The sequence below is a fragment of the Alosa alosa genome, chromosome 13, assembly GCF_017589495.1.
Source record: "Alosa alosa isolate M-15738 ecotype Scorff River chromosome 13, AALO_Geno_1.1, whole genome shotgun sequence".
NCBI classification, from domain to species: Eukaryota; Metazoa; Chordata; class Actinopteri; order Clupeiformes; family Clupeidae; genus Alosa; species Alosa alosa.
In genome coordinates this window covers 23545127-23557626 of record NC_063201.1, presented here as the reverse complement: position 1 = coordinate 23557626, position 12500 = coordinate 23545127, and the positions used below count along the sequence as shown (strand labels likewise).

The window sequence follows — 12500 nt, the reverse complement described above, 5'->3', positions numbered from 1 at the left end:
CTTACCTGTAGGGGGCAGTGTGGTGGTGTAGACTGCAGTGCTATCACCTGTAAGGAGAAAAGTGAAAGCATGGTTGGCATCAGTGACGTCGTTAGACCTGGGCATTCGAGGATATAGCCCCTGATGTCCTGGGAATAGCCCCGGATCTCTGTGCCTCAAAAAATAATGATGAAAATCGCCCCAGAGATTTTTATGAGGTTCCAATCGAACGCCACGTCCAGAAGCCACAACTGCAACATTGTTACTAATGCAGACCTGGCGTTCCTTATGTAGTCGGAATAATTTGTTGAATTTGCAAATTCAACATCAGTGTTCTTCCCCCCTCTGTCGAACTGATATTACCAGAGCCCGTCTAGAGTTTAATAGCCTACTATTGCAGCGTATAGTTAGTTAATATGGATACAAGAAGGTTTTTTTGGAGGGGGGAAACCAGCTCTAGCTTTGAATTAATGGTCTGTGTTACTAGCTAGTAGCCAGCCTCTGTACCTCGCTAGCTTTAAGACACTTCATTTGGATAACTAAAGAGATAAACTTACTTATGTATCCTACCTATATCCTACCTATGTATCCTACCTACCTAGCTCTGCGGGATCGAATCACATTCTTCATAAACATTCGTTTTCCATGAACTTGTTCCATTAAGTCTACTAGTACAGTAGTCAACAGGCTTTTTTTAACACTGCAAGCTACCATAAACCGACTGAAAGAGCCAGGCTAGCCACAGGTAGCCTAGTCCTAGGCAAACATACCAATGATTTCCATGCAAACTGAAAATTGAAAAAGGAGTTGTGTTGGATTAATCAATTTACAGTTAGCGATTAGAGTAGCCTAGCACCTGAAAATGATGCATTCATTCATCACGTCACGGGCATAAAACATTGTTTGAGTGTGAGGTCTCAGTTAAATGATGATTTTTTTTTTCTCTTAATGCCCCATAAATACCATATGCTCAGTAGGCCTAGATCTAGTCAGGGAAAATTAGCTTTATTAGTTATTAAAATATGATGATGAGGAACCTAACGATTGGCCTTCCTTTCCTTCTCAAACTATGTTGAAATTGCATCTTTAACAGCCCAATTTTTAAATTTCCTAAAGCCCCGGATATTTTGCACTCTTAGTGACACCCCTGGTTGGCATTACACGTATGCGATATGATACATGAATTTCAAAACTCAAAATATTTTTTATTCTCTATATATGGCTCTGGTTTTCTCACCTCTAGGGGGCAGTGTGGCGGTGTGGTGGTGTTTCCTCACCTGTAGGGGGCAGTGTGGTGGTGTTTTCTCACCTGTAGGGGGTAGTGTGGTGGTATTTCCTCACCTGTAGGGGGCAGTGTGGTGGTGTTTCCTCACCTGTAGGGGGCAGTGTGGTGGTGTTTTCTCACCTGTAGGGGGCAGTGTGACGGTGTAGAGGGCGGAGGCATTGAGTCCGTTCTCCAGCTGGATGGTGCAGGTGTAGCTGCCGGCCGCCTCTGGGCGGTGGGAGACGGTGGTTCTGATCTGGCCAGGACTAGTGGTCTCCCACTGCAGAGTCCGGTTCTGATGGGTCCACGTCACGCGCTGGACCTGAGACCACTCAGAGTACAGGCAGCATAGGACCATAAGCTCAGTCGAGCTGTGCTTAGCAAACACTAGGGACACACACACACACACACACACACACATTATACTTAATAGCGAACACAGCAGAGAGACATACACACACAGACACTATGCTTAGCAAACACTATGGTGGTGGTGGTGGTGGTGGGGGGGGTTGTGGTATGCATGCAGGGCTGAATTAGCCAATACCCATTATTAATTAGAATTGAGAAATAAGCCATCATCAATTCTGGAAAATCTCTGACCTCTACTCTTATTAGAAACTCTTTTAGTTTTAAATAAATAAAATTAACGAAATTAAAAACAGAAAAAGTGAACTATCTTACATGTTGGACTGAAACAACAAAAAGACTAAATAAACATCAATGCTATTTGGGTCTAAACAGAGAGTACACTGTGGCAGACTATCTGTATCTGTCCACAGTGTCTAACATCGAACAGAGCAAAACCTTGACCAGGTACAGACTGAGCAACCACAGCCTGTCTGTTGAAAGAGGCAGACAGGTCAACCTGGCTGGCCAGAGAAGAGAGATAGACACAGGTCAACCTGGCTGCCCAGAGAAGAGAAGCTGGGCACCCATTGCAGCCGAAGGCATGGTAGAAACAGAGTTTCACCTTTGGAGTAAATGCTGCTAATTTTAAGAAAATATTCTGAAAAAAATTCTTTCCTAAATTCAAAATAATCCAGTCAGATTTTCAAAAGTTTGAGAACAATCAAACTCTAAGAATATGACTAGGTGAGGAACAGGAGGGTAGCAGAGTCCCAGCAATATATGGAGATGCCTGCAATAGAGAAAGGGAGTCACCCCATCAGTTAAACACTTGAAGAAACACACACACACACAAATGAACCTGAGGGCATGAGTAGGAGACACTTGCTCTTAGCCTTGTCTGTTGTACATGTATAAGTATATATACTCTTTTGATCCCGTGAGGGAAATTTGGTCTCTGCATTTATCCCAATCTGTGAATTAGTGAAACAGACACAGCACACAGTGTACACACACTGAGGTAAAGCACACACTAATCCCAGCACAGTGAGCTGCCTTCATCAACAGCGGCGCTCGGGGAGCAGTAGGGGTTAGGTGCCTTGCTCAAGGGCACTTCAGCCGTGCCTACTGGTCGTGGTTCGAACCGGCAACCCTCCGGTTACAGGCCCGAAGTGCTAACCAGTAGGCCACGGCTGCCCCCAAATGTGATGTCATGTATGGACTTGTGTGTGTAGAAAACACTTTGGCAATACAAATTGAGTTTTGTCAATAAAGCTGTTTGGAATTGAAAGAGAGGAGGGGGGGGGAATAGAGGAGGAAAGAGAAAGAAAACACTGAGAGAGGGAGAGAGGGAGAGAGAAAGAGGGGGAGTGCAAGGGGTTAAAACAATATATATTCATTAGCGGTGTGTGTGTGTCTGTGTGTGTGTGTGTGTGTGTGTGTGTGTGTGTGCGTGTGTGTGTGTGTGTGTGTGCGCGTGCGTTAAATGTGCATTAGTGAACAGTGAAGTGACGGATGGCTGCCGTCGGCAACAGTGCTGCGCAGCATCAATCTGTGGCTAATGGAGCCGAAGCGTTTCCAAGGCAGCAAGGGCGGAGATTACAGCCATCAGCGGCAACAGGCGGTAGGTATAATGGAGCTAAATGAGAATCCTAACGTGTGTGTGTGTGTGTGTGTGTGTGTGTGCAGCATTCTCACCGAGAGCTGTATATATTATATGAACATACATATGTGAATAATATCTATGCATTTGTTGTGTGTGTGTGTGTGTGTGTGTGTGTGTCTGATCAATTATGATAGATGCTTGAATTAATTAAACATGTCCAACACTGTACACGCACACACTCTCTCACACACACACACACACACACACACAGAAACACAGATGCATGCTCTTACACTGTGTGTGTGTATGTGTGTGGTAGGTGTAATAAATCTCGTCCGGTTATGTGATCTTGGGTGTGAGAGTGTGAACTTGTGCCCTCCTGAGCGAAGACACGTGTGTGTGTGTGTGTGCATGCGCGTGTGTGTGTGTGTGTGTGCATGCATGCATGCGTGTGTGTGTGTGTGTGTGTGTGTGTGTGTGTGTGTGTGTGTGTGTGTGTGTGTGTGTGTGTGTGCATGCATGTGTGTGTGTGTGTACTACCGTGTACTACGCTGAGCTGCGTTGTCTCGACGTGGACATGGTCATTGAGGAAGACCTCACAGCGGAACACACCCCCATCTCTCTGTTCGGGCATCAGCTGGAAGGAAAAGGAGTTCCGCTCTCTCTGATTGGACGAGAGGTGTCCCTCCTCCACCAGGGGGGTGGGGCCCAGCAGCCGCAGGCAGAGCCCGCTGTGATTGGTGGAGCTCTGGCGCCAGCGGTCGTGCTCGTAGGCCAGACGCATGCTCTGGGTGTCGGCCTGCTGCCAGTAGAGCAGCACATAGTCGCCCAGAACCGGAGGGCACTCTAGAACCACAGTGGCCCGCGAGTGGCACACCAGCTGCAACAGCGGACCTAAACACACACACACACACACCGCACACACACACACACACACACACACACACACACATATCCACATCCACATCCACTAACACACTCACACACACACACACACACACACACACACACACACACACACACACACACACACACACACACACATCCACACACACACACACACACACACACACACACACACACACACACACACATATATCATCCACACACACACACACACACACACACATCACACACACACACACACACACACACACACACACACACACACATATATATATCCACATCACACACACACACATACACACATCCACACACACACACACACACACACACACACACACACACACATCCCACACACACAAGCACACACACACATATCCACATCCACACACCGCACACACACACACATACGCACACACAAACACACACACATACAGATGTCGAAATCCCCCAAACAAATACTCAAAAGACAACAACTCTGTGATACTACACACACACACACACACACACACACACACACACACACACACACACACACACACACAAACAGTACTGAGACAGAACTCACTGACAGAACAGCATGTGGAGAGAACTGGCCAATTGAAACGGAGAGGAGAACTGTCTAATAATGTATTGCATGTAACAGAACAGGCTAATAGAACCGGAGAGGAGAACTGCCTAATAATGTATTACATGTAACAGAACAGGCTAATAGAACCGGAGAGGAGAACTGCCTAATAATGTGTCAAGTTGTCTTGGTGTTACAATCAGTTCAGCTCTGCCCAAACTTGAAAACGGCTTGCTCAACACATGAAGGATGCAAAGTGACAACTCAATTCTTTTTTGGTGTCGTTTGATTTTTCTTCCAGATGGTTTTAATGGCATCGGTAATATGCTGAAACAGCTGAATTGTTGAATAGAGTAGATGAAATTAATTGAATGACAGGATTAGGAACTAAGGAGCAGGTGGATAACCAGTAGCATCTTTAGGGTTGAACAATGAGCTGTGTGTTTCTTGTTTGCAGGTTGAGGAATCCAAGCTAAAGGGTGGCTAAGCTAACCAAACATTTTATACCCATGCTTATTTGCGCAGGTAAAAGCAGGTAAAAGCAGTCCCTCCAGCAGTGCTGTCTAAATGGTTAGGTCCATTGACCAGGGCTTTGAACCGGTTCAAGGAACGAAAACGAAAACCGGGAACTTTTTGTATTTTACAGGGAACAGAAATTAAACTGGAAACGTTATTATTTTTTATGTTCTGGAACAGGAACACTTATTTAAAAATAATGGTAACCGGTTAATACCGGTTTTATTTCCTTCCTCAAAGTTTTCGTTGCCTAATATACTAAAAAAAAAAGTCATTATTTTCCTGCGCACGTTACCATGACGGCTGAGGTTCACTTCCTGTGTGACATCACATCAGACATTCGCTGACTGAATGGAGAGAGAGCGGTGGATTACAAAGTCTACACTCCACATCTTAAATAAGAGGTAAATTACGATCCATCGTTAATTAAAACGCTCATTCCAAACACAATATCAATAGCTATATTTGTCGACTCCACGTTAATGATGGACTAGCGAACATTAGGCCTACTGGATGGCCTTTCCCCCCGACAGTTGTTGCCCGAGTTGCATAACCATGTGTCTTAATAATGTTGTTACGTTTGTGTGGAAATTTTCTCTTTTAACAATAAACTACACATTTGAAATAATTGTAGGCCTATTTAATTATTATTATTATTATTATTATTAATATAATTATTATTATGTAATAATGGTTGTAATATTATTACATTTGGTTTAAGCTGGATGAGAAAGATGTGACATAATTCTATAGCATTAAACAGCTGACAGGAACGAAATTAACGTTCCGGGAACAGTATTTTTTGTTCTAACGGTTCGGGAGCGTCAATTTATTGGTGGAACTCATAACCGGAAACGTTATAATTCCGTTTCTGTTCGGAACGAACCGATTGGAAAAAAAAATAGGTTCAAAGCCCTGCCTTTGAAGCAACAATGTATTACATGTAAGAGAACAGGCTAATAGAACTGTACAGGAAAACAGGCTAGTAGAACCATAGAGGAGAACAGGCTAATAGAACCATAGAGGAGAACAGGCTAATAGAACCGTAGTGGAAACTGGCTAATAGAACCATAGAGGAGAAAAGGCTAATAGAAGCGTAGAGGAGAACAGGCTAATAGAACCATACAAACCTGGCTGATAGAACCGTAGAGGAGAACAGGTTAATAGAACCGTAGTGAAAAACTGGCTAATAGAACCGTAGAGGAGAACATGCTAATAGAACCGTAGAGGAAAACTGGCTAATAGAACCGTAGAGAACAGGCTAATAGAGGAGAACCGTAGAGGAGAACTGGCCAGTAGAACTGGAAAAGAGAATCAGAACGCAGTGAGAGAAACAAACCCACAAAACTAAAGCCAGAGAGATGTGGGGAAGAATACGCCAACAACATGAGGGAGGAGAGGGGGAGAGAGAAAAAGAGGAGGAGAGAGAGAAAAAGAGAGAGATAGAGAGGAGGAGGAGAGAGAAAGAGAGGAGGAGGAGAGAGAAAAACAGATAGAGAGGAGGAGAGAGAGGAGGAGGAGAGAGAAAGAGAGAGTGATAGAGGAGGAGGAGAGAGAAGGAGAGATAGAGAGGAGGAGGAGAGAGAAAAAGAGAGAGAGAGAGGAGGAGGGGGGAGAGAAAGAGAGAGATAGAGAGGGTGGGAAGAGTTCACAGAATAGAGAAGAGGAGGAGGGAGATAACAAAGGAAACAGATAAGAGAGAGAGGGACAGAGAGAGAGAGAGGGGGACAGAGAAAGAGGGAGGAGGAGAGAATGAGAGGGAAATGGTGGGAGAGAGATAAAGGAGGGAAAGAGAGAGGAGAGAGAGAGAGAGAGAGAGAGAAGGCATAGAGAGGAGCAGGATGGCGCAGCAACAATAGGGATTATGTTCTTATGTTCTCAGTTGGTTCTGTGATAAGGTTCTAGGCCCCTGAGCCACAGCCTGCTGAGTGAGCAACACAAACACACTTCCACCCACACACACACACACTTCCACCCATCAAATGTAGGGTTATGGAGAACTGCACACACACACACACACACACACACACACACACACACACACACACACACACACACACACACACACACACACACACACACATCCACTTACCAAACGTTTGGTTAGGGAACTTCGCCACCTCATTCACTGCAAAAAGAGGGGGAGAGAGAAGAGAGTCAGTGCTGTGAAATTGAGATGATAAGCCTGAACTGAGTGTGTGTGTGTGTGTGTGTGTGTGTGTGTGTGTGTGTGTGTGTGTGTGTGTGTGTGTATATGCCTTCCGGATAAGCCCTTAAACACCTGACTCATCTAATTACCCCAGCAATTCACTCATAATCTCAGATGCCTGCTTACAAACACACACACACACACACACACACACACACACACACACACACACACACACTGCTAATAGGCCTGAGACTGAGAGAGAGAAAAAAAGAGAGAGAGAGAGAGAGAGAGAGAGAGGGTGGGAGAGATAGATGAGGAGCAGGTCCTGTCCCTTCTAAACTCACGTCTGGAGTCAAATCGGAAGGTATTCTGATTGTCACTCAGCTGAAACACTCTCTCTCTCTCTCTCTCTCTCTCTCTCTCTCTCTCTCTCTCTCTCTCTCACACACACACACACATACACACACACATACTGTCTGCGGTGATGCTGACGGCAAACTGGAAGGTGCTGGGGCGGCTGTTGCCGTGGGGACGGGTGGTGTAGGTGTAGATGCCCTGGTGGCTGCGGTTGAAGCGGGGTAGTTTGGTCATCTGCCCCCCCCAGAACACCTCCCCTCTCCGAGCGCAGCGCTACACCTGCGGGGGACAGCCAGGTCGCTATGGAGACAGCGTACAGAGGCGTGACCTGGGCAGTGAGACGCACAGTGGTGTCCTCAGGAACAGGACTCTCAGGGACAACCGTAACTAAGGGAGAGAGAGAGAGAGAGATTACACACACACACACACACACACACACACACACACACACACACACACACACACACACACACACACACAACCCGACCTTCCCTGTAGATTTATCCAGTGACACCCATCTCCTCTGGGTCAGACTACAATGGTAAGGAGAGTTAGTTAATAGAGTTAATAGAGTTAAATTAACGAGTTAGAGTTAAGAGTTAAATTAAAGAATTAGTGTAATAGAGTAGAGGTAATAGAGTTAAATGAAAGAGTTAAGAGTTAAATTAAGGAGTTAGTGTAATAGAGAAGAGGTAATAGAGTTAACTAACTCTGCCAGTTAATAGAGTTAAAAAAAACTCTGCCAGTTAATAGTTAACTATCTCCGCTAATTAATACAGCTAACTATCTCCACTGGTTAATAGAGTCAACTATCCGCTAATTAATACAGCTAACTATCTCCACTGGTTATTAATTAATACAGTTAACTATCTCCACTGGCTAATACAGCCACTGACAAAAGTTTTTCCAGCAAAATACACACACTTTTGAGAGCATGGATGTGTGAGGGGAGTGAGTGAGTTTGGGTACAGCGTAGGAGAAAGCCCTGGCTCCCATTGTGGTCTGTCAGGAAGTGTTAGCTGTCCAGCTGTAGATGACTGTAGTGACCGCAAGGGTGTATAGGTCTGTAGGAGGTCTGTAGGAGGTCTGTAGATGATTATAGTGAACGGGAGGGTGTATAGGTCTGTAGGAGGTCTGTAGATGATTGTAGTGACCGGGAGGGTGTATAGGTCTGTAGGAGGTCTGTAGATGATTGCAGTGACCGGGAGGGTGTATAGGTCTGTAGGAGGTCTGTGATATGTGGAGGGCAGGATGGCGATGGGTCCATTGAGAGACAGGGAGCAGAGGGGTGACCCCGTCCCGTGCGCAGGGAGCCAGTGGAGCTGAATCAGCAGAGGTGTACCATGATGGGCGTTGAGCAGGCAGTACTGCACGCTGTTAACTCTGCATTACAGTAACTAGCGAAGATAGTGACCTCTATTAACCAGAAGAGAAAGTTAAGTCTATTAACAAGTAGAGATAGTTAAGTCTATTAAGTAGCGAAGATAGTCACCTCTATTAAGTAGCGAAGATAGTCACCTCTATTAACTAGAAGAGAAAGTTAAGTCTATTAACAAGTAGAGATAGTTAACTCTATTAAGTAGCGGAGATAATCTTTAACCAGTGGAGATAGTTAACTCTACAGCCAATGACAAAAGTATTGTCACCCCTTTAGAAATGTTTTTTAAGCAAAATACACACACTTTTGGAGTTTTTTTGAGAAAACAAACAAACCAATAATATTATTATTTATAACTCTCCGTTTGGTCAGGCTGGGCTTTTTAGCTCGATGCTTGTTTGTTTCAAGTTTTCAATAAAACCCCTGGAGAGTCGGCTGAACTCTGTGCTGTTTCCCCTTTATTTAGTGGTTGGTATGGTTAGCCATCACACACACACACACACATACACACACACACACACATAGACATGCACAAATCTTACACACAGAGGGCCAGTTATCAGCGCCATGGACAATCCGCAGATTGCGAACGCAATCAGACCCAAGTTTCCGTCGTATTTATCAAACTTTCAATCCAAAGTGTAAACTGCGCCTTTCTCCGCCCATAAACGCAATTTACAAACGTCCACAACTGAACGGCAGAGCTTGCAGTTGAATGAAGTTAACTGATGACAACATTAAAAAGAATCAAACGTTTAGCAATCATGAAATACACGATAAGATGTCAACAAGCAGAGAGATAATGAAGATCAGTAGTTCTACTCAAACTACTTGTGCACGTAGGCTATGAAAGATTGGTCAAATCTAGCAAGTAGGAAAGTGGAAAGTGAATGACGTGAAAGTGAATGTAAAACATTCGAAAGGCCAACGAAAGTTGCTTTTGATAGTACTACTTAAAGAACTGGTGTTCTAAATAGCGATTCTGTTGTCTTTGAAAGGTTCTCTTATTGAGCATTGAACTGCAATTTGGATTAAAACCTGCTTTGACAAGGCGGAAGTATTTAGGCGCAGAATAGACGTGTGCTTTCACAGCATTCTTTGTACATACCACGGAATACATAATTAGGCGCTATTTACGCTTCCCCTCCCATCTCTTTACGCTAAACTCCCACTTTCCCCTGGATCCTCCCATGAATGCATATGTGTGACACGAAAAACACAATGTGCCCTTTTCAGCTCCCGCAACAGGCAGTTTGCGCTTTAATATCTTTACGGCCTGTTTGTACATACCTCGCAATGATTTTACACGCACGTTGCGAAACAAATACGCCTGAAATGGGCGCAAAAGCGTTAGTACATCTGGCCCAGAGAGTGTAAGATTTTAATTGAGCTGGCCGTTCCGCATAAGGTAATCAGGCTTAAGGAGGAAATGGACTTGGAGATTAAGAGCTTAGGGGAGGAGAAGTGACCACTCACTGTCCACACACACACACAGACACACACACAGACACACATACACACACACACACACACACACACACACACACATTCGTCGTCCACCAGGACACACACACACACACACACACACACACAGACTTACCACAAATTCACTATCCACCAGGACCAGGAGTGCACATACACACACACACACACACACACTCACACACACACACACACACACACACACACACACACACACACACTCACTGTCCACGAGCGCCAGAAGCACTACGCTCATCTTCAGCTGCTTTCCCGCCTGCTCCACGAGACACCAGTATCGCCCCACATCTGTCTCCGTGGCGACTATCCGCAGCGACAGGTCGCCTGTCTTCGGGTAGTTCCGATTGGCCAACCCGAGACCGATCTTCCGGGAGTGCAGGAACTCTCTCTGGTGATCGGCTGTGAGCAGTGGCACTCTGTCTGCCGTGCCCAGTGGCATCACCATCCAGTTGATGACGTGGTTCTTCTTGAAGGGGTCGTATCGGCACGGCAACGTGACACTGGAGTTACGCTCTGCCAGCACTACATCATCCCAGTCCACATCTGCTCAACATGGACATGTGGTCAGCACATCTGCAACGCTGCATGTGGTCAGCACATCTGCTCACAGCAAAGCAAAGCTCATGGCAAAGCAAAGCTCATGGTAAAGCTCATGGCAAAGTTCATGGAAAAGCAAAGCTCATGGCAAAGCAACGCTCATGGTAAAGTTCATGGCAAAGCTCATGACAAAGTTCATGGCAAAGCAAAGCTCATGGCAAAGCTCATGGCAAAGCAAAGCTCATGGTAAAGCTCATGGCAAAGCAAAGTTCATGGCAAAGCAAAGCTTAAAGCAAAGCTCATGGCAAAGCTCATGGCTAAGCTCATGGTAAATCTCATGTTAAAGGTTGTATCAGCGATGGCGGGGTAACGTCACTTCTGTTGACGTTCAAACAAAACAGAGAGCTAGCTCGCTAGTCCCTCCCCCTCCCTCCCGTACAATTGAAACTCTCCTGAACGTGCATCTCGTCGGTTATTTTGCCTTATTGGTTGGCAAAACTTGTTGGTAGCACTTGTTTTTGTGTGTAGATCTCAGAGCCTAGGCTGTCTACAGAGACGCGTTTTTTTGATGGCCTGCTTATGGGGCAGGCAGCTAGCGGATTGTTAGGAAAGATTAGTGTGTGTTTAGTGTGTGTTAGAAAAGATGAATGTGATAATTTATGTTTGGGCCTTTTTTGGGCCTGCAATCGCTGATACAACCTTTAAAGCTCATGTTAAAGGTATTCTAAGTGATGTTATGCGGTTTCTAAGGTAAAACATGGTTTGTCACATACAGCAAACATCTCCTCACCATCCGCTAGCTGCCAGTCCCCTGAATACACTGTAACAAAAACGCAGTCTCTGTGGACAGCCCAGGCTCCAAAAACGGCAACAAAAACAGCCTGGTCCAGCCTGGACCATGAAACATAACAAACGGTTCCAGCCAATCACCGATAAGATGCGCGTTCAGTTGCACGGGAGGGAGGATGCACAGAGGCCAGTAAAGATCAGTTAATGACCTGAGTAGTAGAACTTACTGTACACAACGTCCTGTAGTGTACTAGCACTGACAGTAGAACTTACTGTACACAACGTCCTGTAGTGTACTAGCACTGACAGTAGAACTTACTGTACACAACATCCTGTATTGTACTAGCACTGACAGTAGAGGAAAATACAATGGGCCACTTCAGATGACTAAACCTAAAGAAAAAATGGATACATTTCGACGCTTCCTATAGTGTGTGTATGTACCAACCTCTGACTATGGTACTGGTGGTGGTCAGTCTCTCTCTCTGTGTATGTGTGTGTGTATGTGTGTGTGTGTGTGTGTGTGTGTGTGTGTGTGTGTGTGTGCTTACCTCTGGCCCCAATGATGGTGGTGATGGTTGAAGTCCAGGTCAGGACAAATAC

General features: G+C 45.3%; 1 protein-coding gene across 1 annotated transcript in view; it reads right to left on the bottom strand.

Moving 5' to 3' along the window:
• The window catches only part of g6fl (g6f-like), a 21870-nt gene that overhangs the window by 9200 nt on the left and 170 nt on the right, over window positions 1-12500 (bottom strand). Inside the window, 8 exon segments of the mRNA XM_048260813.1 lie at window positions 6-47; window positions 1385-1630; window positions 3738-4091; window positions 7277-7312; window positions 7810-7894; window positions 7896-8080; window positions 10779-11114; window positions 12449-12500. The exon segment at window positions 12449-12500 is cut by the window's right edge and continues 170 nt beyond it. Of these exon segments, the coding sequence (XP_048116770.1) occupies window positions 6-47; window positions 1385-1630; window positions 3738-4091; window positions 7277-7312; window positions 7810-7894; window positions 7896-8080; window positions 10779-11114; window positions 12449-12500 (1336 nt within the window).